General features: G+C 36.0%; 3 protein-coding genes across 5 annotated transcripts; 1 reads left to right on the top strand and 2 right to left on the bottom strand.

Annotated features, from left to right (window-relative positions):
• The first annotated feature begins 795 nt into the window (after positions 1-795).
• On the top strand, positions 796-4,419 carry LOC147536620 (aspartic/glutamic acid-rich protein). 3 transcript variants are annotated; one of them, XM_086641748.1, is made up of 4 exons: positions 796-1,284; positions 2,003-2,492; positions 2,577-3,922; positions 4,028-4,419. In XM_086641748.1, exons 1-4 carry the CDS (start codon positions 1,171-1,173, stop codon positions 4,100-4,102), a joined length of 2,025 nt encoding a protein of 674 aa, XP_086497874.1. In that variant the 5' UTR covers positions 796-1,170; the 3' UTR covers positions 4,103-4,419. The 3 variants fall into 3 exon arrangements, with proteins under 3 accessions (XP_086497874.1, XP_086497876.1, XP_086497875.1); XM_086641750.1 differs by having other exon boundaries at positions 967-1,284; positions 2,577-3,917; XM_086641749.1 differs by having other exon boundaries at positions 1,015-1,284; positions 4,034-4,419.
• A 1,653-nt stretch (positions 4,420-6,072) lies between these two features.
• LOC147536619 (uncharacterized) lies at positions 6,073-8,874 on the bottom strand. Its single transcript, XM_086641747.1, has 2 exons — positions 8,433-8,874; positions 6,073-8,309 (listed from the first exon to the last, which is right to left on the bottom strand). Exon 2 carries the CDS (start codon positions 8,270-8,272, stop codon positions 6,269-6,271), a length of 2,004 nt encoding a protein of 667 aa, XP_086497873.1. The 5' UTR covers positions 8,273-8,309; positions 8,433-8,874; the 3' UTR covers positions 6,073-6,268.
• A 12,072-nt stretch (positions 8,875-20,946) lies between these two features.
• On the bottom strand, positions 20,947-23,311 carry LOC147536618 (late embryogenesis abundant protein At5g17165-like). The gene is made up of 2 exons (XM_086641746.1): positions 22,989-23,311; positions 20,947-21,470 (listed from the first exon to the last, which is right to left on the bottom strand). The coding sequence occupies exons 1-2, from the start codon at positions 23,114-23,116 to the stop codon at positions 21,203-21,205; spliced, it is 396 nt and encodes a 131-aa protein (XP_086497872.1). The 5' UTR covers positions 23,117-23,311; the 3' UTR covers positions 20,947-21,202.
• Positions 23,312-25,915: the final 2,604 nt, after the last annotated feature.

Raw genomic sequence — 25,915 nt, 5'->3', positions numbered from 1 at the left:
CTCGGTCGGACGGGTCTTGCCCGATTCGGTCACGGGCGGTCCCGGTCCTTTGCGGACGTGGGCGGACGCGGGCGGATCCGGGTTTTCGGACCAAATTCCCAACCCTAACCACAACACAAGATCGCGCCACCATAAACAGACCCCTGACCCCACAAATCAGAACCACCACCACTACAAAACAGTAATAATAGTCTAGATAGAAGTCGGATCTATGAGACCCTTCGCCGGATCTGTGAACCCTGAAATCTTTGGGAGAGAAAAATGGAGCAAGAAACCCTAGTTTTAATCTGCAAGGAAAAGATAAAGAACTTCGGATCTTCGAAGAGAGAGAGAGATGGCTTCTAGTTTTCGAGGGAGAAAGGGAGAGAGAGATCATCTGCTGAGTAAGAGACGGAGCAACCGTTCTGCCGGTGGGATGGAGAGAGGAGAGAGACTAGCAGCCGTCGGTTGAAGATAGAGAGGAGAAGTGAAATGGAAATTAGGGTTTTTGGTTCAAAATAGGGTTTCTCATTGAAAATAATAAAGAGGGGTATAAACGTCAAATTTTCAATTAAGACTTAATGATTCAGACATAAAAAAACAATCATCCTACTTGTCAAATAATTTAGACAATTCAGATTAAGCAAATTCAGACTACGGAATTCAGATTCAGCAAATTTCAGATTCAGACATGAAAAAAAAAACAAACAGCACCTTAGACTCGAAAAATGAGATTGGGAATTTTCATTTATGGCATGATCTTCCGTATCCTCCAACCAAACATGCCCTAATTGGTCTTACACCAAAGAACACACTGACCCTTGGATTGCTAAAATCGGACGGTTCATTTCTTACCACATACTCATGTGCAAGTATAAGTGTATAAACCTAGGGTTAGGGTTTCAAAAACGTTCCATCTTACTCTTCACTTTGACTAATCTAACCTTCTCCATGATTATACGTCGACGTGGCAAAAATCTAGTGGTCAGAATCAAAATTTGAAATTTAAATTTCAAAATAGAACTTGGCTCCAACGGTCATAAGTCAAAATCCTCTCTATATACATCTACTATCTCTCTTCTTTCTTCTTCATTACAAACATTTCTTTGTCTTCACTTCTCTGTGAATTCTTTCTCTCTCTAAAAACCCTAGAAAAGAAAAACCTTTTTTCTTTCTCTCCCTACTTTAGAAATGGATTTTCACACTCTTTCAAGAAGGGAACTCCAAACTCTTTGCAAGAGAAACAAGATCCCAGCCAATATGACTAACGTAGCCATGGCTGATGCTCTTTCTGCTCTCCCAAACGTATGTATTATCCTTGATTCTTGATTCTTGATTAATCGTTGGTTTATGATTCATAGATTGATTGCTTTATGATTTGATCAGAGTTTTTGCTTGATGGTGCTAGGGTTTTTCATTTCTTGCTTATCGCCCCCGATTTGTTAGTTTTGTCTATCATAAGATTCATTTGATCTGTTGGTGTGATTTGTAGATTGATCGATTTATGATTCTATGTTGTTTCTTATGTAGATGAGATTAGGGTTTTTGTTTATCTCCCCCCGATTTGTTAATTTTGTCGACAGTAAGATTCATCTAATCCGTTCTTTTGATTTCTTAATCTCATTATGATAATAACCAATGGATTTGGATTTACCTTGATCGGCAACTACAATTAGGGTTCTCATTGGATTAAGTGTTCGATTATATTTTTGATCTTATTCGATCACTTCATGATACCCTTCCAACCCTAAATTCAGATTATTAGGGTTTGTTTGAAAAAACAATAAGATTCATTTTGATCTGTTCTTAAATCTTATCTTCTCGTGACAATTGATTCTACTGGTTTGTTCTTGATCCGACTTCACTGTGGTTTTCTCTCTAGGTTTTTAGGGTTTTGGCAGGACTTTGTTATCAGATTGATCCAAATACGATGACATGTTTGTGGCAATAACCTAGGAATTGGAATCTAACCTTTTAATTTCATTTATGTTCATCTGCCCTAATATGTTGTTTCTTTTATCAGGTTGAGGGACTTGATGATTTCAGGAATGCTGTAACAACTGGACTGGAAACTCCACTCACAAGCCGAAGAACCACCACTACTCGGAAAACAACCAAATCGCAGTCTAATTCAGTCGAAAATGAATCTGAAGTGTCCGCGGCAAAAACCCGAACTCGTCGTGCTACAACAAGAAAGATCCTCCAGGAGGATGGTGAAGAAGAAGAAAACAAGGATGGTCCCAAGGATTCAAGTGAGGTTCAATCCATTGCTAAGGTGCCCAAAACTCCAGCAGCTAGGACTACTCGAAAGAAGGCCGCAGCTACTTCGGTGAAGGAAGAACAGGTTGTTCCTCGAGCCTACAGCACGAGACGTTCAACTAGATTGCAGCAGTCTGAGCCGACAGTTTCTGAATCAGTTGAGAAGAAAACAGGAAGTAAAAATGATGCTATCATGATTGATATGTTGTCTGAAGAGGAGACTGATGAAAGTAAGTCTGAAGTAACAAATGAAGGTATGATCTTCTTATCAATTGAAGAATTTAGTTTTTTGATAGTGTTCTATGACTTTTGAATTTGACAATCAGTTTAATTTGCAGGAATCAATAAGATGGTTGTTTTGGATGCAAATCAAGATGATCTTGTCAAAGAAGATGATTCTTCTACTGTGGTTATTGCTGAGTCTGCTAGCAGCAACAAAAATGTTGCTTCTGAATCAATTTCAATGGAAAAGGTCGAAATTGTTGAAAAAGTTGCTTCAGAATCGATTACACTGGAGGCTGTTGAGTACTCAAATGGTGATCAAGAACTCAACTCTGAAGCTTCATTGGCTTTCGATTCAGGAGTGAAAGTTGAAGAAATTGTTGAAGTATCTCTCCCATTGGAAGAGGAGACCAAGAATTGTGTAACAATTTCACCCTCTCTTCAAGACGAAGACATGAACAATGTGGAAGAGGAAGATGAATCTTCTCAACAAGAAGGGAATGAGGTCCAAAGTGATGTTGGAGTTATGGAAACTGAAGAAAGCAAGAAGATTGCTGATGTTGTTGATGAACCTTCTCTATTGAAGGAGGAAGAGAAAACCGAAAATCAGGAGTTGGCAATACTCTCTGCTGAGGATGAGCTTTGTGATGTTGAAGTAAAGGAACCTACTTTCGACCTCCGAACCATGAAAGAGTCATTGCCCGAGTTCACGGGTGAAGTTGGGGTAGAGAAAAGTAATATAGATGTTTCAGAGGCTGATGCTGACTTTGTTTCAATGACTTCGAAAACTTCATTCAGTATCCAAATTGAGGCTGAAAATTCCGTCATCGATGCCGAACCAAAGAACCAGTTAGTGGAAGTGGAAGAGCCTACTGCAGATACTGATTCTGATGAAGAGTTTGGGTCAGATACAGATGTTGATGAAGATGAAACTCCTTCAGTTCTTGACGAGGAATGGCCAGAGAGTGACGTGGAAGAATCAATTGAAGAAGAATCAACCCAAAAGCTGAATCCCACATCTGGCCTTGTCGAGGAACAGATTTCTGAAGTTGTTCCCATGGAGGAGATATTCTCTTCTTCTTCAATCGATTATCCAATGAACACTTCGACTCCTAAGAAAGCAATTGCAACAGAGAACAACATTCAGATCACTCCACTGAAATCATCATGCAAGAAGAAAGCAACAACAACTCCGAAGTCGTTTATCAAGGTTTTGGATGATAGCAATGAGAACAATGAGAGTGCTAAAGTCATCTCCAAGAGTAACTCTAAGGTGAAGATGGTGGTAGCTGAAGAAAAAGAAAACAATGGTGAAAACACTGCACAAAGGAAAGTGAGGGGTTTAAGTATGAGGCAGCTGAAAAAACAGCTTAAAGAAATTTCAAAGGTTAAACAAGTGACCAAAGAACTTAGCAAAATCAAAATCACTGATCATGACACAACAACAGATGCTGATGGTAAGGTAAAAACAAGAATTTGAGCTCTTCTTTTATGCGATCTTATGTATATACGCACGAATGCACACATGTTCGCTTACATTTTTTTCGTTTGTTGTTTTTTGAAACAGTTGCAGTTGGAGAATAAGCGACCGGCTCTGCAAACACTTAATGGAAACTCTATGGTGGGTGGGGAAGAGAATTGAATAGTCTACATGATAAAGAATACAAAGGAGCGAATAAGAAGGGTGGTATATGGATAAGTTTCGAAGGTCATCTATGAAGTGGGTCTGTCCTTTTGAACAACGGCGGTTGTTTTTTTGAGTTCTATGATGTTACTAGGAAGAATTATACACAGTAGGGGGTCAATGAATAATTGATTTTAGGTCTATGGAACATTTTCTTTTTGGAATGGGGTTTACTTTTAAACAATGGGTTTTGTTTTAGTTGTTGTTGTTATCGAGTTCTTTACTGGGTTGTTATGGAAAAATATATGATGAATCAATGAGATAATTGAGCTAAATGTTTCTTTTTAGTAGAAAGAATCCATAACCTATCCTGAAGTATGTGGAAAGGCAAATGGCAAAGAGTGGAGGATAAAAACAGAGAAGCAAAAGTTGCGCAGTTTCTTAACAGTGAACTTTCATGGAGTGAAAAGTAAATCCAATTTTTTCCTTATCTCCTTAGACCGCGAGGATCCATGTCATTTTCATGGTAGTACAATCACCTACAGGAAGAGGAAGAGATGCTGTGGTTTTTTTGGTCTTGAACTCGCTCCCTCGTTTATGTAGATGGGCATTGCTTTCTCTTCCATTGTAAGAAGAGAACATCAAGAACCCGGTTAGAGATGAAAAAGACTTAACGGTCTCAAAAGGTCATTTCTAGGGGGTTGAAGGGAAGAGTTCGCAAAGAGTGATGAAGCTACCACACCCCAATGCAAGTCTTTCTGCATGCTTACCAAACAGACTGGATGACCTAATCCCTAACAGAGGACTTGTTGGGAGCCTTATCTTCTTAACCAATAATCGCGAGACATTGTGTACGTGGGGAGGGATCAGCCGATTTATGGACAAACCCAGGAGGTCATCTCACTTAGGAGCTGCTTTTCGGCATCAAGACCTCACAGGTCTCTTGGACCTTGGCTCAAAGAGAGAGATTGTACACAAAAAGGCTGTTTAGTGGGTTTTGTTTTAGTTGTTGTTGTTAGTTGTTATGGAAAAATATATGATGAATCAATGAGATAATAATTGATCTAAATGTTTCTTGTTATTGTTCATTTCTCATGTTGGTGCCTAATTTAAGAAAAACAATGAGATCTAAATGTTCCTTGTTATTGCCGGAAAAGTGTATTTTCCATTGCTCTTTAATAGAAGGAAGCTGAAATGAAACCTATGGTAATAGCAAGTGAAAAGGCAAACAGCAAAGAGTAAAGGCAAACATGGCAGAGTGGAGGATTAAAACAGCGAAGCAAAAGTTGTGCCGTTCTTTAAGTGGTGAATCGTATATCCAATTTTTTTATTTTTTCTCTTCAGACCAAGTAACCCTAGCGAAGAAGAGATGCTCCCCGCTCGAGAGGGTATTGCCCTTTTTCTGGTTAATGTGGATGACATTGCTTTCTCTTGCTTTGAGCTTAATAAGAAGAAAACATCAAGAACCCAGTTTGAGATGAAAGACTTAAGGGTCTCAAAAAGTATTTTCTTAGGATTGTAGGGAAAGAGTTCACAAAAAAGGATCAAGCTACCACCTCAATCCAAGTCTTTTCGCATGCTTACTATCAGAGGAGCTATTGAATGACCTATCAACTAACAGAGAACTTGTTGGGAGCCTTATCTTCTTAACCAATAATCGCCAACATTGCATACTCCGTGGGAGAGGGATCAGCGGGGATTTATGGACAACCCGAGAAGTCATATCACTTAGGAGCTGCTTTTCGGCTTCTGCCATACATTAGCATAACCTCACCGGTCCCTCGGACCTTGGGTCTGAGAGAGATTGTAGACAGAAGGGTTGTTTCTTAACTTTCTGGATGCATGTCGTATGAGAGAGGAATCATCAGCAGTTCAGCACATTTCATGATTGTTGGAGAATGAAAGGTACAAAAGATGTCACATTACAATCTCATGTGGGAAAATCTGCAGAAGCAGTCTCAGGTTATATAGCTTATACATCTCACAAGTAAGAGAATCATCAATCTATTCTGAAAATGAATTCCAGTTATGGGTTTCATCCAATATTTATGAGAAAAGAGCTTAACAGCAGAAAGTACATACAACATCAGAAACATGATATAAATAAAAAAGACTCTGGTATTATAAAATCAAAATGCAAAACAAAGAAACTAAATTGTCTTTTTGAATCAGAAATCTAAGACTCTAATTCAACCTGCGACGTTTCCGGGCATTCTGAGTTCCTCCATCAACATCCATAGAGCTTGAAGCACCACCGCTGCTGTTCCTAGTTCTTCTTCTAAGTATCCGGGAAGAACCAACACTGCTAGGCTCAGCAGGAGCATCAACTTGGCCTCCATTCTCTCCCTGAATAACAGCAATTGTACTTGAGGCTGAAGCTTGATCTGCAGATGGAACTGCTTCTGAAGCTCCACGGCTGCTACGAGGGGGATTTGAGCTTCGCGCACCGCCACCATTATTTCGCATCCTCCCCACCACGTTCGAGAGATCAGTAGCTATGGTGCCGTAAAATGATAAACGTGGCCAAAACCCAGTCCCACGTCGAGCAAGAGCTGATGGAGTACTTCGAGACCCACCTCCACGAGGCACGCCAGAGACAGGATTACCGCCTTCGGTCTGGTTCAAAGGTATCTCACTTACATTTCTAGAAGAACCACTCCCTCCCACATTCATAGCTTGCTCCACCTCAATCCTCTCGAGTTGATGAGCTGCTAGAAGCCTCGAGAGAACTCTACCATTAGCACCATTAAAGATCCCTTGAACACTTGCATTGTCTAGCCTTTCTCCCCTATTTGCTGCATCTTCATCCACAACAAGTCTCCATGAACCACCTAGGCGGCGGCGAATCCTCTGTCTGAATCCCTCAGTGCGACTACCACGAGGTCTTGGGGGGATTTTCAAACCCGAATCCTCCCCCACTTCACTTGCTTTCTTCTGAGAATCGTTTTCCGAACTGCCTCGTCCGTAGATGGGTGTTACATTCTCTTCTGTCACTTCCCCTTTACAGACAGGGCATTCCTTATGATCACTGTGAAGATGCAACCATTGATACAAGCAAGGCCAACAAAATAAATGCCCACATGAGGTAACAACTGGATCTTTTGCAACATCTAAACAGATATTGCAATCGAAATTTGCAATTCCACTACTCCTATCCTCACAGTCATTCTTCTCTAAACCATCTGTAACAAGATTTTCTATACTTGTTTTCTGATCTCCAGTATTAGCTACATCTTGTACCTCAGAAACTAGCCTCTCAGGAAGTGCACCGCCCAAGTCTGGTGGATAATCACGCCTCTCAGTATAAGCACCAGCTGGATCTGACGGATAATCTCCAACACGAGGTAAAAAACCAGCCAAATCTAGCAGAGAATTGCGTCTCTCTGGAAAACCACCACCTAAATCTGGTGGATAATCATTTAAGTCAGGGTCTACCACACCCGGGACTGAGGTCCTTGATCTCCTAATTAGAGACCGACGGTTTGAATCAATTAATCTACGAAAACGATTTTCTGGGTGTTGAAACCAAGATGATCTATCTTCAGAATCATCTCGATTACGATCTATAGGAAGTCGTCTTGGGAGTTCAGTAGCTTGGTATGGGTTAAAACCTCTATTCTCTGATTCATTTTCATGGATAAGATTATGGGTAATCTGGTTGGTTCTTGAAATGGGTACATAAGGAACATGAGGAAATTCAGGTTGAGTCTGTGAATCACTAGCAGGATTTGGTGTCGAGAGAGAAACAGGGGCATATGCAGGGATAGAGTAAGGTATATATTCGGCATCATTGCTGTTACTACCTTCATGTAGAACTGCTTCAGTACTATCTTGAATAGTCGGTGAAGAACTCACAAAGGAAGATAAGAAAGGTGGATTAAGCAATGGATCATCATAAAGTTCAGTACCTAGGGTTTCTGGGTTTGATGAAACATGATCATAAGATGGAGAATAAGGATTATATTCAGGATCATTTGATCTAACAATAGGAATTTCAGTTGATTGTGATGAAATAGCAGGTGGGTAAGATTCTGATTGTGAACTAGACATTTCAGCAGATAAAGGAAGAGAACCTAAAGCAAGATCTGATCCAAGATCAGTTTCAGGACGACGACGGGGAAGACCCAAATAAAGATTCAAATCCATTCTCCTGTTAGGGTTTCTATCCCTATTTCCTTCATCAGCCATACCCAATTAACCAAACTCAAAAAAGATTCAAACTTTACTACAAAATCAAACAGAAACAGAAGAAAAAACCCTTAATTCAACCGAATCAAAACCCTATCCCTTACAAAAAAAACTGATATAGGGGTTTTCTTCTTTTAATTTCTAATAGAAGAATCCATACCTGAACACGACTGATTCATCATCCGATCTTCAATTTGACATAAGAACAAGAGACAACCCCTAAAAACTGATTGAAAGAAGGAAAAAAGGTAGGGTTTTTTCTCTGCTCTGAAGAACCAGCTTTGGAATTTTCACCAAAAAATCAGAAACTTTATCAGAGAGAGAGAGAGAGAGAGAGGATTGAAACGGTGGAGAGAGAGAAGTGGCGTTAGATTTATAGTGTGAACGGAGACCTTGCTCACATTAGTGAGAAGGTGTTTTTTTTTGTTTCTAATTTTTATTGTCTTTCTCTCTAAAATATCATCAAGAGTTCTGAAAATTGTTTGTTTGGGTAGAGAGATGGAGTGGACTTCCTTTTCTAAAGGTTGTGTTTGATAGCAACGAAATTCTTTCACGTAATTATTTTTCGATTTTTTTGTTTTATTTCCTTGAGACTAATTTTACACAATAAACTTTTGGGTTTTTTGGTTTTATTCTCTCAGGACTTGGTAATTGAGTTAACCTCTCTCAGTAATTGGTAATTGAATTTACTCCTTGAACTTATTGTTTTTTTTTCAAAGAACAACAACACTATGTTTGGAGTGTTAGAATAGAATGTGATTACCAATAAGAACACTCTTGTAATGTGAATTATGTTAAATCTAATGCTTTACTGTATAATTTGACTTAGTCATAAATAAGATTGTTAAAGGTTGATTTTCAGATGCCATTTCGGATAATTGCACTTCATTCGTGCAAGTCAAACACGACCTTAATGTTTCTTTTGACAAAAATAGTAAGTAGAAGGAGGTAAGTTCGATTATCAATTATTGAAAGGGGTAAAGACAATTACCAATTAATATTGAGGGGTTAAATTAAAAAAAGCCCTAAATTTTCGATGTTTTTACCATTTCACCGTTTTTATGCAGACAATCTATTGCGTAAACAAGCTAGCACTCAAAGGTAGCAATTTATGACATCTCAACGTGCAATTGCACCTCGACCAGCTAAGCTACTCTGTATGATGTTTGTTAAATCTTGAAGTTATTTGGATGCAAAACTGCAACATGTGAGTCATCCAAAGATATGTATTGATTATTGTTGAAGCCTCAGATATTGTTGAACATTGACATCAATGAAGGATACTAGTCTACATTAGTTATCATTTTGCTTAAGTTGCTAGGAATATGGTTTTGGAGAAGGTTTGTGGGAGTTGTGCAGTGCCAATGATAATTTTCATCCAGGACAAACTTATTTATCAATCGCAAGTACTACACATCTGGAAATTTCAGCACATCTATATCTTCACATTAAAACTGATTTGAAGTTTCTAACAAGATAAAAGAGTAGTTTGGCCACTTATTCACTTCAACCTATAAATAGTATGTTTTTATTTTAAGGTGATGCAGCAATAACAAGAGTTTAAGGGCTAACTTTAAAAATTTATTGCATGTAAGATTAACCTAAAAAAACCCAAACACATTTTTCACCAGAAAAAAAAAAGAAGAAAAAAAAGTGTCCCGCACTTCAATATTTTTCACAGAAGAATGAAAATAATTATGCCTTCTCATATGCTCTTTGAACCTAACACCTCGTATGTATACAATTTTTCAGTGTCGTGGTTTTGACGATTGTCAAACGCACAACTAAAGTTTCGTTATTGCATCACCACATTTTGGGAAATAACGAATATATCATGCTTACATAAAACCACTGTTGTTGAAAATTTATTCTCTAGAAGAAAAATACACCAAGGGTGGCATGATATAAGTTAAGGAGTAGAATATTTTACAGGAAATTGGGTTGAAGACCTGTGAGAGGGTATAGGCGGTTTGAGAAAGATGCAATTGGCAGTTTATGGCAATTGGCGGTTTAGATTGGTTTCAATTTGAGTTTCTAATTGGTTTAATTTTTTGGTTTCTAAAAAAAAAAGTTAGAAACCCCCTATTATGGTCGGTGGACAAAAGCTATATATAGGGGGTTTAGTATTGGAACTCAACATCAACCAAAACAACATCAACACAACTACTCAACAACAACTCTTCTTTAGAGAGAGCTAGAGAGAGAGCAAGTAAGAGAGATTTTTTGTTCATAGTTTTGAGCGGTGTTAAATTTCTCGGTTGTCGAAGATCTAGTATAGAAGGTTAAATTCTATACGGTACCATCTTGGGACGAACTTGCGGATTGTGTGAGTCGTCTTCATCTATCCTTCAATAAAGATTTCTTGTTCGCCCGAGGACGTAGGCTTTAAAGCCGAACCTCGTTAAATTCTGTTCGCATATTTGATTTTGACTTAGCTTTTCGATTAATCTTCATAATCGAATCAATTTCTAGGATAGGTTCGATAGCTTCCGCGACTTTTAGTTCTAACAAGACCAAATTTAAAAAAAAAATAGTTAAGAAGAAGAGTTATATTTTTTTGTTAAAATCTAAATTTTGTATTTTTCTTATTGGTTAAAACCCAAATATTTGTAGAAATTTTTTTGCCCCCCTACTTTGTGGCCAACTTCCTTTTTGACCTCTTATTTTTCGTAAATTCAAAATTGACCATCTTTTTAACTCCTTCGTTCACTTTAGTAGTTAACATTTTTGTTACCAAAATCATCCTTCTTATAAAATAATCTTATAAATTCAAAATTGATCACTTTTTTAATATGGGCTCATTCCCAAATTAAAATACCCCCATATCTCTCTCCACCTCATCACTCTTGCCACCTCATCAACTTCTCTGACGAAGGTCGTACCGACCAAAATTTCCGACGACCTTCAAACTTTAAAAATAAAAATTTCTTTTAATGTCTTCTTCCACCTTCTTCTCTATTTTCCTTTTTCTTCTTCCCTTCTCTTCTTTTTCTTCCTCTACTCTCTCTCTACTCTCTCTCTCTCTCTCTCTCTCTCTCTAAATAACTCCGACGAATGGGCTCCCTTTCACTAGAACAACCAGACCGAAGTCTGGTTATTGTCGTCTCATATGGATGTTGTCTGTTGTTGTAGTTTCTTGCCGAAATTATTGAAAGTTGCAATTTTGGTTGAAGTTGGTAATGAGGCAAAGGAAGAGCTACTAAATAGAATAAGTTCACAGTTGGATAAAGCTTCTCTTAAGGATCTATTAATTCCAGCAAGATCTCCGGACACTACTATTTACGATTTAAGACCTGTTTAAACTCTTGTGAATAAGTTTATAACGAAACATTCTCAAGATTCTGTTTATAATAAGAAAACCGGCAAGGGTAAAGATAATTTAGTTTTGGGGTGTGGTGCTTGGATTGATGTCGATAAACTGATTGATCAATATCTTTCTGAAATTGCTAGTGATCCTAATCTTCCACTCTCTAGCTTCATCGACGACCTTTTGCAATCTATTCCTGAGTCAGCACGCCAATTCATGATGAACTTTATAAACCCATTGATATATATTTAGAGAGAAAGAGAGAGAAAGAGTAGAGAAATGGAGAAAGAGAAAGAGAAGAGAGAGTTAAAGAAGAGAAAGAAAAAGAAGAGAATAAGAAAAAACAAGATAGACATCGAAGAAGAAGGTGGAAGAAGAGATTAGAAGAAATTTGCATGTTTTTTAAAGTTTGAAGGTCGCCGGAAATTTTGGCCGGCCGACAACCTTCGTTGGAGAAGATGGCGAGGTGGGGAGAGTGATGAAGTGGCGAGAGTGATGAGGTGGAGGTGATGAAATGGAGGGGAGAGAGAGAGGTGAGGTGATGCTGTTAAAATTTTTGAGATATATTTTCAAACCCCAAGTTAATTCTAACGAAGTTGAAATTATTAGGGAATGAACCCATATTTAAAAGGGGACTAATTTTGAATTTTTAAGATTATTTTATAAGAAGGGTAATTTTGGTAACAAAAATGTTAACCACTAAAGTTAATTGATGGAGTTAAACAAACAAAAAAGTCGATTTTGAATCAGTGAACGTAGGGGGCCAAAAAGGAAGTTGATCACAAACTAGGGGGTCAAAAAAGAAATATCTCATATTTGTATTTTGTTTGGTTAAAAACCCAATATTTTTTTTTTACAAAAAGTGTTGCAAGGTATTGCAAGACATTGCAAAGTTGTTGTAAAGTGTTACAAAGTTGTTGTAAGGTGTCGCAAAACAGTTGTGAAGTTGTCGCAAGATGTTGCAAATTAAAAAAATACTCACAGAGTTAAATACTAAAAAAAAAATTGACCGGTCCTTTTTAACCAAAGTCCAAATATTCTAGGGGGTTTGGCCAAATTTATATTTTATCACTCCATTTTTTTTTTTGGCAATAATAGTATTGTTATTTTGATTAATTTGCCCCCAACTTCTTAAATAATAAACCCTAAGAAGTGATAGAAAGTACCATCATGAATTTGTCATAGTTATCTAGTTGAATAAGTTAGCAAATATAAGATAATACCACATATGTAAAACCTACAAAGTTCCATTCAAAACCATTCTTGATGAACCCTAGCTAATGCTTAATATTGGTTATCTTATAAGTTATAAACCCTCAGATGTCTTTAGATATAATAAGATGGTACCAAAGATGGATTAAGAATGATTCAATTAAGTATTAATTGACCATGTCCTAGTTAACACCCAAAACTTTGTTGTGGTAGACTAACTGATTCAAAATGTTGTTTGTTAATTACAAGGTCAAGACATAAGTTTTGGTTTTCGATTATGAACATAAAAAATGTAAATCCATTTAGCTACCGTGAGGTGGGATTTGAAGTGACACGATAACCAATTACATTTCGATGGTTTGTTTCCTAGAACACGCTATATATATTGGATTGGTGGCCAATACGTGGACAACCAATTTTCTTATATGGACAACTACTTTTGAATCCGGTATAAGTCAACTATGTTTGACATAATTGACTTGAATTTAATAAGGGGACAACTCTATAAGGATCAGAATATTAACCGTAATTATTCTGAGGACCATTAACGAATACAATAGGTAAAACCTAACAATTAGGGTTTGCCAACCCTAGTTGTTTCTTCCTCTTCATCAAGACACCACTTCTTCGATCAATCACCACCACCACCACCACCTTCACCTTCCCCGAGACTCACCACTACATACTCCTATCCGACCACCACAAACAAACAACCATTCTCAATCTTTAATTTGAGAATTCAATATCATTCTTTTATTTCTCTCTCTAAGACAACAAAAACTTAAAAGAAAATCAGGAACCTATTAATTTGTTAAGAGAAAAATGGTCATCAGAGTGTTAATGTCATTGTTGCATAATTACTCATCCAAATTAATGCCTCTAACTCAATTAATTGGTTTGATCTACTGCCATTCTCTTAGCTTCAGTTAAGGTTTATCTTTCAGAGGTGATCTAATTAAGAATATGATTTCATATTCAATTTGTCAAGGTCTTGAAAATTCATTAAATACGCAATACACAAGTGATTACTTATCTATACTCATCTCTGTATCCATAGTGTGACATATTTAGATTCTAATCTTTTTGCAGTTAAAAATTATGGAACATTTTATTATCTTTATCAATCTTTACCATTTTATCTGATATATCTTTTAGTTGTTGATATTGAAAAACCATCCTAAGAATGAGAACACATAAGATGGATATGATGCCCCAAAAAAGTGGAGGTAGTTGGAGAAGGTGGATGTGGATGTAGATGCAGGAGGGAATGATGGCGTGATGACAAGGAAGAAGAACCAGTTAGGGTTTCATATTAAAACCTTAATACTTTTAAAGCAACAATTATTGTCCACATAAGAAATCCATTGGTCTATAATGACGACTTTTACTCTGATAATCTTGGACTTGATAAACAATTTCTCTACAAGTTTAGTTGTTGGGGATGAAGAGGATATGTAAGGTTTATGGAAGAAGAAAGGAGAAGGACTAAAAGTAAAAACTCTAATATTTAGTGAGCATGGAGTGAAACGTATTAGATTAATGTCCCCCTAAAAGTTGTTGTCCATATAAGATTTGTAACTTTTTCATTTGTCTACATAAAATAGTTGTCCATATAAGAAAATTGATTGTCCATGTATTGGCCACCATTGGATTTTATGTGGTATTTTTCTTTATAGACATGATTATTTTTATTTTTTTTGTTAAGGATTATAGACATGATTATTTGCTAATTTGACTTGTGTTTTTCTTGATAAAGGCAATTTTCTACCAGGCTTATGTGATTTTCCAATGGAGATCGAAAAGTCTAAACCAGACCCCGTCCTGAAAGTAATGGTAAAACTCAAACAAAAATGTGGAAAAGTGTTAGAATATATGAGTGATAGAATATTTAGTACCACATTGCCCAATAGATAAAACTTCTCTCCTATGTAACTCCTTATAAAGACTTATGTAATAGCTTAGGAAATCAATACAAATCAATACATTTCTCTATTTTCTTACATGGTATAAGAGCTTCTAGGTTTCTTTCTTGGGTTAGTCAATAGAGTCTTCCGCTTGCCGGCGGCGGTAGTCCCATTAATGGCTACCGTCCGCCGGGCTTTTATCGGTTTTTAGTTCAAGTTTAGTGTTTTTTTTTCCTTTCCAATAAGAGTAGTTCTTTTCTATTGTTGAGATCTAATCATTCTTCAATACTTTTCTCAATAGTATTTGAAGATGATGAAGATTAACAAGAAGATGAAAGATCCAAACAAGAGTGATTTGTTGAAGAAATCACATGATATACTCTTCAATGATCTCAAGCATTTCAAATGTCAAGTCCTCCACAACATCAAATCTATGTGTATCCATGGTCCATGAAGTTATATTTTGAGAGAAATTGGAAAGCTATTAGAGAGGGGGAAAAGAATTCATGGATTTCTTTGTTAGAATAGTTATATACCCCATGTTTATCTTGAAACTATACTTATAGTTCTCCAAAATCTTGATTTACAATATGATGCACCTGAAGTGTTTGATAGAATGTATCAAAGAAATCATGCTTATTCTCAAAGATGGTTTTCTTTTGATGTTTTTTGAAAACATGTTTGTGGGTTCCTTTATGACAAAAGAGTTCATTCTCTTAGTTGATTTGCTCATACTTCTTGAATACAAGTTGAGAACTCTCAAGCTATTGTTCCTTAGCTTTCATAAGATCAAATGAAGAGGTGCTAAAAGAAGATTATAGAGAAGAATTGAAGTGGGCAAACTCAAGAATGGTGATTGCTAGTGTTTGAAAGAGGATAAAATCACAAGATTAAAGGATTGTTTTTATATGGTGTAATATCCATGTGTGGAGCTATTACAACCACCATGGACCACTTTCTCTTTAAATAAGAGATAATACCTGGCAATGGTGCCTTTAGCTACCTCACATGACTCCTCCATGTTCAAATCAAGTCCAACATCTACAACTTATTTAGCAAACTCATGAATTTTTCACTAGCAAAAGTCATTAGTTTGAGGGGGAATGTTAGAATATATGAGTGATAGAATATTTAGTACCACATTGCCCAATAGATAAAACTTCTCTCCTATGTAACTCCTTATAAAGACTTATGTAATAGCTTAGGAAATCAATACAAATCAATACATTTCTCTATTTTCTTACAAAAAGCTTGTCGATGAGGGATTTCAAGGAGATGGACAGTGAGGAAGATAATTAAGGTTTGTATGGATGTTGTGGAAGATCCTGTTACTACCTGGTCTGGGCATATTGATAGTGATTACAAAATATCATGTCTATAGCTATTAAGGAGAAGAAGCCAAAGGAGGGGGTCTCAGTATCCCATATTGGATGCCTAGGACTTTTTGAGATCTTTCTTCAATATGTCAAAGCTCTAGATATCTGACACTCTAAAAGGGTTTCTTCAGTAAGTTACTCTATACGCTACGCGTTTGGTGGAGCGTTTGGTTAGAAAGAAATAGTAATTTTTCCTTTGGCTGCCAAATATGGGAGCTGAATTTTTATTACCGTGCATTAATAGAGCACACAAGCTGCCATGCCACTCTCTTTACAATGTCATATGGTAAACAAAACCCTACTCTATCGTTGATTTCTGCGGATAAGATGCATAATTGCTCATTTCGTTTCCACAGTAATAATCATTTTCCTCCTCATTTCTGTCCTTCCTGCTTTTCCTATTTGTTGTATGATTGAGTGGGAATTAGGGTTCTTGAAGTATGCTTTATCAGTCAAGCAATTGATTATCTATTACAAGATTAGTACTTGTAGGGTCGGAACTTATTTCTATGTTTGTGTCTTGGATTTTGGATGTGATAGAATAGGACTAAGGGCACTCTCTCATAAGAACGAATGTAATACTTGCGTCCTCCCTACTTAGTGCAAATTGATTTTGAACCACAAACTAAACATAGTATGAGAACCAGACTTGTACGTGATAGGCCAAATAATTGCACATACGTGTAATTAGGCTCGAAGAACTCCCACATGTGAGGGGTGGCGTGTGAGAGTAGTCCCATATGGAAGAAGAACACATTTCATAACCAAGAATGAAATATTTAGGCACTCTTCACTAATTATCTTATTGTTTTTGAGTTGGATGACTACACACTTAACATTAGATAAAGATCTAAGAGGCATATTTGTCTACAGAGATGAGTAAAAGGGCATTGGTTTTTGCAAATTACTAAGCGATCTCACTTGCAAGTGTTATCGAAGTAAGTGTGAAATTATAAGCTTTGAACTTAACTTTCAGAGGAAAACACTTCTAAAGTGCTACTATATGAATTATAAGTGGTGAAAAAACGAACATCCTCTGAGGATCGGATTCTTGACTAGATGAATTTTCTTTGCTAAGGATGACAAATCATCTGCTCATTTCTCCTGCCTGCTACATAATGCGGGTTAGCAACTGAGTTCGGATAGTATCTCTTTGGTTATTACTTTGAAATAGTAATATCACAGAGATAGTTGCTAAGTCATTTTGAATTACCAATGTTAAATGTGTATTAATGGTGAGAAAATGACTAGTCTAATATCATATAAATTTCCTACTTGTTACTCGACGATTCAGAAGAAGGAACCTTGAATATTATAGCTGCTATTAAGCGACGGATAACTAGTTGGTGCCTATACTTGGGAAAGGCGCTTCCGTGACATGGACTCAGTAGAAAGCTAGAAATCGGGTCCTTAGAGGTAAGACGGAGGAACTTGAGTCACTAAATTAAATATCTTATAGCATATAGGAAAACGACCATCTTCAATTGGAATCGAGGGAAAACGTGGATCAAATATCTATATCACAAATATTTTCTGACGGTTGAGGTGCTACACTAACGACATGATAAGTCTTTTAGATTTATGTGGAGACATCTTCCGATTAATTTTATATACTTGACATTACTATTTCAAAGTAATAATGTGAGAATAGTCCCTCGTTGGAGAATGAGTATCTTGCAACCAAGAATATAAGGTCTAGGTCATCTCCACTCATTACCAATTAGTTTTGAGTTGGATGACCACAAACTTCACATGGTATCAAAGCTAGACCAACATGTGACAGGCTTAAATGTCACACGTGCTCCACGTCGCCAAAAAAATACACGTATAGGTTCAAAGAACCCCACACGTAACACGTGAGGGGGCGTGTGAGAATAGTCTCACACAGGAGAATGGATATCTAACAACCAAGAATATAAGGTCTAGATCATCTCCAATCATTACCAATTGGTTTTAAGTTGGATCACTACAAACTTACCAAATAACACATTTGATAGTGCTAGAAATTGTTGGGTACAAGAAGTGATATATAGTTGTTCTGTTTTGATTGGATATTAACATCATAATAGCATTAGCTGGTTATAGCAAAAAGGAAAATGAATTAGGGACTCCCTAGGGATACTCCCAAGTGTACTCTCCCTCACAGGACAAGGCTACTTTAATCTTTTCACTCTGGCAAACACTGTGAAAAGACTAAAATAGCCTTGTCACTGTGAGGGGGAGTACACTTGGGAGTATCCGAGGGAGTCCCCCTATCATCATTGTAGCAACAAATGGGTGAAAGCTGAAAACTAATAATGAAAGTATGGATAATAGGAGGATATGGGATAAAATGGTCCTGCTTCTTTTTTATTCCTATCCTCTTCATGGCTTTGCCCATAAAAACAGATGCTAACAAAAGAAGTTTCCAAGAAAAAGGGAGAAGAGGAAGATCGAGAGAGGAAGAAGAGAGTGATGGTTGTGATCAAATTGACCATCCATCATGATTATGTGATTTTCTTATCTTATCTCTTTAGGAGAACATTGGTATTGTCTGCTTATATCTTTCTTAGCATTTGTGAATTTTCTTCGTTATATGAATTTGACCTGTATGAATTAAATAGATTTAAAGCGAGTGCAAATCAGTCATTCAGATAAAAACAAATAATTTGAAATCTAACTCGAGTCAATTTAGACTTCAAACTAGATTTTAGAAATGAAAAGTACAAAAAACCAACATCATCTTAAACCCTTGGACTACACTTTTTGTTTTTCAAAAGGACCTACTTGTAGTGAAACATACACTTCAGGATCCAGACAATGACGAAAATATATAAGAGTGTTATATTAGCTAGTTAATTCATGTCTATCTTCTAGAAAAGAAAGACGTGGTAAAACATATTATTACTTCGGAAACGTCTATTTATATCTGTAAATTAGTAAGAAAAAGAAAATGAATGTCACTAATCAATATATATTCCAAAAAAGGAACTTATTATAAAATAAATGAAAATCTAGGATCTCTTGTTTTGAGAGAGGTTCGATAGGAGCTAAATGATAGGTTGGTTAGGAGGAATGAGTATTTTGCGATCAAAAGATTTGAGACAGACACATTTTTTTCTAGTGTTAACTGTTAAATCATCTTATAGTGCAAAATGAAGTTGATGATAATTTTGTACGAAAGGCCTTGATAAATAAGAATTTGTTATCTTAAAGTCCAATCGAACCCATGTTAATTACTTCAACTGAGACTTACTAATTTGATGTCATCGGAGTCTAACAGGGGCCACAAGAGAAGGCATTAGCATTTTCTTTGGAGAAATGTTAGAGACTTCGGAATTCCTAGATCTACCCTTGGTATCAAGTCGTCCCCTTCACGACATTTCTGTCCCACTCCCTAAATGTTGTTTTGGTAGACATCGATGAACATTTGAACAGTGTAGATAATGAAAAAACAAAATCCACGTAGAACAGACCAAAGAGATGTCCAAATCTCCATTATAGGTGAAAACACATCCCTAATAGGATAGGACTGCTAGGGTTGATAGAGGTCCACTTTCAACAAAAAAAAAAAAGGGTTGATAGAAGGTCCAAATCTTCCTCTCTCATCCAAAACTTGAGCCACTGATTTGGAATAATTAGTGTTTTATAAGATGAAAAAAGAAAAAACAAGCCCACAGTTTCTCATGTATCTATAGTAGTCTACTTGTACCATGTACGAGTGCATAATTTCAAATACAACCAGATCATCTAATAAAAAAAAAAAGATAAGAAGAAAGAATCTTTAATAATACATTTTCCACTTCCTAAAAGACAATAAAATTAGGGCTGAATTCAATAGTAGCCTGTATTATGTTTAGATAATTGGACTTTCACTTGGTATTTATCCATGGATTGGAATATTTTAAACAGCTGTGATGGTCATGGTATGACAGGTCAAAATCTCAGCCTGAGTACTTGGTTTCTCTCGCTAAATCTGGACCGGCCAAGTACTGACAGGGGCGTGTTTGAGGGGGTGCGACCGGTGCGACGGCACCGGGCCCCCTCAAACCACATAATTTTTTCATAGAGATAGGGCCCCTAAATTCCGATCAGTTATATTAATTTAGCAGTACATAATGAAACAAGATGGTGATGTAGCTGAATTGGCAAACCTCTTGAATCTTAAGTAAGAGGTCTAAGTTTCAATCCACCCACCAATCACTTTTTTTGTTTATTTTATGAACTCGTTATTATCTCCAACTCTTTCTAACATCAACTATCTTCTTCACAAAAAATAACAACTATTAGTTATGGTTTTAAGTTATGGATAAAGTGATAAACTATTAGTTTAGTTTGTATGTTTATGAAGTCGAATACTTATTGTTCTATCTTTTCGTGGAAGGAGTGTTGTCAAATGTGTAAGGTATTTGTATAGAAGTATTTAGGATGAAAAAATACACAATTTAGAATAAGTATTCAACTTCACGGAAGGAGGTAAATTATTTTTCTTATCGAATTTAGTTTCTTTAGAGATAATTACTAAACGTATAATGTGTGAAAAGAGTTTACGTTTTGATATCATTGGAGAAAGGGCCCCAAATATTTTTTCGCACCGGGCCCCCAAATTCTCGGCCACGCCACTGAGTACTGAGGCTGAATCTTGCCTGGACTCGTCAAGTATGGGATTCGGCCTTGCATTTCACCATTTTCCTATCTTAAATAAACCTACTTTCTCTATCAAAATCCAGCTACCCATAGTACAATAAATTTTGTTGTTATTGATGTGTTACAACACTCAAACTGCCCACAACCTCAATATACATGTTGGTTATGTTTATGCAGAAGTTACTTGGAAAGTCCATTATAGCATATGGAGACAGATCTAGAATCTAGATATATATTTACAGAGAAGAATTTAGCAAACATTTTTTTTTTTTCATTTTCTTATTATATTATAGAATTTCAACATACAATAAAAATACCCATACTTGCTTCTTCAAATAACAAAACAAAATGATCATCAACATTAACCCCACTACTACTCACAATCCAACTCAGATACTCAAACCTAGAAGCTACATACTATATACGATACTAAAAATATAATTCTACATTATTTATTGGGGGTGGATATAGTAATAGTGGGGGGTGAATATATATAGATATATAATCAATTTTGTTGTGGTTTTTCGACATCCTCAAGTGGACGGAACCAAGCTTTTTGTTCCAAAACAGATTCAGTACTTCCGCTGCCGCCACCACCACCAATTATGGGTCCTTCGGGGTTCTCACTTGCCGATGCAGGACCAAATACCCCTGTACGAGGATTAGGGCCCCAGTATTTCTCTGATAAAGGTTGGATCACTTCATCTGGAACTACACTCGGCCGTACATCATCATCTATGTTCTTATCATACACCGAGCTATGTGCACCCCTCCTGTTGTTCATCACACCACACAAACACAATCAATGATCAGACAAAATCATTTTACTGTTACTGGGTTATCCTATCATGTGTCCTAAAGGTATAGAGGATTGATTATAGATGCGTGTACCTATTAAGGGTCTGGAAGATTTAATCGTCATGACTTGCCAGACCCACTAAACTATTCATGTGAGAGTTGTACATGTACAAACATGTCAATCACTTTTATCATTTCTAGAAAAATGCAAGGATGACAAAAGTACAAGATAAATCAAGAAGTTGATTACATCAAAGGATAAAATGAATTATTATATGCGTCCACTTGCATATGAGTTGACTAGATTATCGAATCATGGAGAGAATATTAATTAGTTGATACCTCTCTACACGAAGATAAGTATAGGTAGACTATCTCAAATATTTATTCGGTCAAATCTAAGAGTACCATTTGCAATTTAGATAAAGTCAATGACGAAAAATTCACAATTAACATCGAGAATCACACCAATTTCAAGAGAGCTTATATGCCATTTAGACCATTATCCTCCAACTTCATACAAACCCTAAATTTTTCGATTCGATATAAAATGTTCAATCAATCTAAAAAGATAGAATAAACACAAACTTCTATCTCTTCTTACTCTGTTCATGACTAGTATCCAAATTAGCCCTAGCTACTGTCTCCAAATTTGGGGACTGACAAGAAATTATCAAAATTTCTTGGGGGTATTTTCCAACTTTTACTTTTAACTTTTGGAAACCATAAATGTTGGAGTCCACCTCGACCATACGTGTTCCACAACACTGAAATCCAATTATGGGATTTAACCTCGAGATACATAATGTGAATATCGAGGAATATCAAATGGTTTACACATTAAGGGACCAACATTATTAATTGTTTTACCTAATAAAATAAAAACGAATTCCACGTCCTTATTTGTCATTTCCTGAAAGTTACAGATAAGTCTTTATTGATTGTTAAATCCCTAAAATACCCTTAATCAAACTTCAATATACCAAACTTCCCTCATAAACTATGAGAGTACTTCTCAATTAAGCATGTTAGAGTAGAGAGAGAAACAGTAGTGAGAGAAAGAGAAATTTCACCAAAAAGGATGGAACTATTCTGAGATGATCTACAAATTTAACCTAGTAAAACCCTAGAAATTGATTGAAGACTTTAAGATGATGAATAAATCGGAACTCGGAAGGAGAGTGATTTTACATTTTAGGTGGAAAATCTTATTGATCTTCATTTCTCTCTCTCTCTAAAATGCTCCTAAAGAGATTACATACTTCAGCTACTTTTTTTAGAGAGAGAAAGAGAGAGATCACTAAACTTACCTTTTAAGAAGATGACAAAGAGATGAAGATTAAAAAAAAAATACAGAAATCACTGAAATTTCATGAAATCAGCTAAGAAATCATACGGTATAAAAGTAGATAGATTAGCATAATCAGATCAAAGATATAGAATAAAGAGAGATTAGATTAATTGATGAGGTTAATTAATGAGAGACTAATTACCTGATTATGACAGGAGAAATTGCAGAAGGAAGTAGTTGAGATGAATTCCGAGAGCTACCGCTCCAGATCTGGTTAACAAATCTCTTACTCAAACTTCCGATTCCACGGTTCTTCAAATTAGCTGCCATACAATAGAGAGAGAGAGAGAAAGTAATCGAAATTTCTTTGAAAATCGATGAGAGAGAGAAGTAAAGAAGATGAAGTTTTTCTCACACAATTTTTGTTGAATCTCAAACCTATAAAATCAGTCTAATTTATAATCAAATTTCTCTCTCTAAAACCTGTCAAACTGGTAAACCACTACTCTGGATACTCATTGTTCCGGTTATCACCTACTCCGTATTATAGACGTACGACGACTATCTCTTTTGTCGTTTCCGTCAATTTACCGTTAGTTGACGGAAACGACAAATGACGTTAACTTTGTTCCCAACTGTGAACTGTACAAATTAAGATAACGGAATATTCCTATTTTGAGTTATTTCACCAATTTACTGTACAGGGAAATGTTGAGAAGGATGATGGTTAATTTTCTTTTTTTTAGGAAAAATAAGAAACATAATATAAGTAGTTAACAAAGTCGTGTGATAGTTTTGAAAAAATGACTATTAGTTTGTCCACTTTATTAAATAAAAAGAAGAGAAGTCTGAATATTTGTTTAATATCCTATTTGTACATTTTTTTTCACGTCTGCTGGTCCCGATTAACCATAATGGAGATCGTGAGAGTCTGATCTGATACTGTTGGTGTCATTAACATGTCGTGTAGTGGTTAGACAATCACTCCGTAATTCGAAGGTCACGAGTTCGGTGGCCATTAGAATTGAAATCCATGAGTTATAGATGATAAATTTATCAGGACCCTCTTCAAAGTATTGTTCCAAAAAGAACATGTCGAAATGGGAGACATACATATGGGTGAATTAAGACCCACTGGTTAGACAAAACATGATTGAAATCTGATGTTGACAACCATTCCACCCACCAACATTAGAGAGAAATATTGGGTGGACTCATGACCGTCCATGTATTTTTGAACTTTCAAAATCTCGTGTTAAACTAGGAGATACGTAGCTATGAAGAAAATGTAGAAAAGGCTTAGAAGTAGTGTTTAAATTGTCTCCGCTAACGGTTTATATTTCCATGTTAAACTTTGTTTGTTGAGATTTTAATTTTTTTTTCTTGAGACGATAGAATATATCAGATTGACATAAAAGCTGCATGGATATAGACTAAGATTGAGTGCTAGAAAAATTATTTAGGTTGCCAATATATGGACAAACGAAACTCTTAGATGGACAAAAATCCTGGGCGGAAAAATAATTAGATACTTTTAATTGGGGACAAAACCTGCCTCTTCATATTCACCACCACCTTCAACCGACCACCACCGCCTACCGCCGACTACTTTTAGTTCGAAATTTCAAAAAGAACAATGAAGAAGAAGAAAAATGAGTTTTCCTGATCAAATAAGTTATGGTGATTAAGTAATTTTTACCTTATTTAGGGTTTTTGATGTGATCAATCTTCAATATTATCGGAAGAAATTTGTCAATTTTGAAAGAGATTGATGAAGTTTCAGGTTTTAACATCACTTAATTTTCATCATATTATTCGTTTTTGCCGTTTTGGGTGCAAATTCTGATCTCAGGTTTAGTTCATGTTCTAGGGTTCTTGCACGGTGAACAAATCTCTGTCTTAATTTTAAGGATTTCTATGTTTTTTTTTTGCCTTTTCTTCTATTACATCAGGCTCAACATGAATAAATATCATTTGAAGTTCAATATGGAATTTGCAGATCATATTGAGAAAAACCCCCAAATTTCATATTGATATCACCATTAATTAACATTTCAAGGGCAGGGGACACCATCACCATCTCCTCTTCCATTCTTTCTAGAGAGAGAAAGTAAATGAAGAACATAAATGAAGTTCCTCTTGGAATAAGAGATGAGCACAGAGAGAGAGAATGGAAAAAATGGCAAATTAGGTTAACTTTGATTTTGAATAGTCTAGTGAAGAAACAAGAAAAGCGAGAAAGATGAACAGAGGTGGTGTGCTCGGGTTAGAGGTACAGAGATGGAGATGGTTTTGGTTGTCCCCCATCAAAAAAGTGTTAATTATGTTTCCACCTTCGTATCCTTTTGTCCACATAGAAAACTTAGTTGTCTATATATTGGCTCCCATTATTTATTGTAGTTCTTGAGGATAAAATAGAGTAAAAGTATTTTTCTAGTATATTCTTTTTCCTTCGGATATGCTGTTCTTATCTCTTATGGATAATAAACTCGCTTATCTAATAAAGATGAGATCTAAAATAGAAAGCTGTGCTTATCAATAATATATGATACGAGTATGTGGAAGTCCACTTCGTACACAATTTCAAGAGTATCAAGAAAGTATTTAACCTTTAATTAGAAAATTAATTAATTAATTGATATTTTAAGACTAGTTAAACTAACTTATCAAACTAACTGTCTTCTTACTTTTTATAGCTTTGATGGGTCACACTTTCTATTCGGTTACACCTTATTTTATATGCAAAATTGGTCTAATATACTTATTTTAACGTGTAAGTGGTCAAATTTAAAACCTTAAAACTAATGGTGACCAATATATGGACAACCAATTATTTTATGTGGACAACTAATTTATGTGGACAACTTGAAAAATTAAATTTTTTATATGGACAACAGTTTTTAAGGGGACATCACTCGATTATTTTTCACTCATGTCCTCTAAGAATAAAAGATTTTATTTTAAATCATCTCTCTTTCTTCCATGAACTATAGACTTTAATCTATTCCTTCTTCTTCCATAAACCCTAGAAAATTGGGTTTGGTACCAAAACAGCAAATAAATATGTTCGTGTGTGAGCAAAACACTACTTGTGTTCGTCGGTTTAAAATCACGAACTGTAGCAGTCTA

The sequence above is a fragment of the Eschscholzia californica genome, unplaced genomic scaffold, assembly GCF_041429995.1.
Source record: "Eschscholzia californica isolate CP2 unplaced genomic scaffold, dmEscCali1.0.p SCAF_5, whole genome shotgun sequence".
Lineage (NCBI taxonomy): Eukaryota > Viridiplantae > Streptophyta > Magnoliopsida > Ranunculales > Papaveraceae > Eschscholzia > Eschscholzia californica.
Note: the sequence above shows the minus strand (reverse complement) of the source record. Positions and strands in the feature narration are given on the sequence as shown.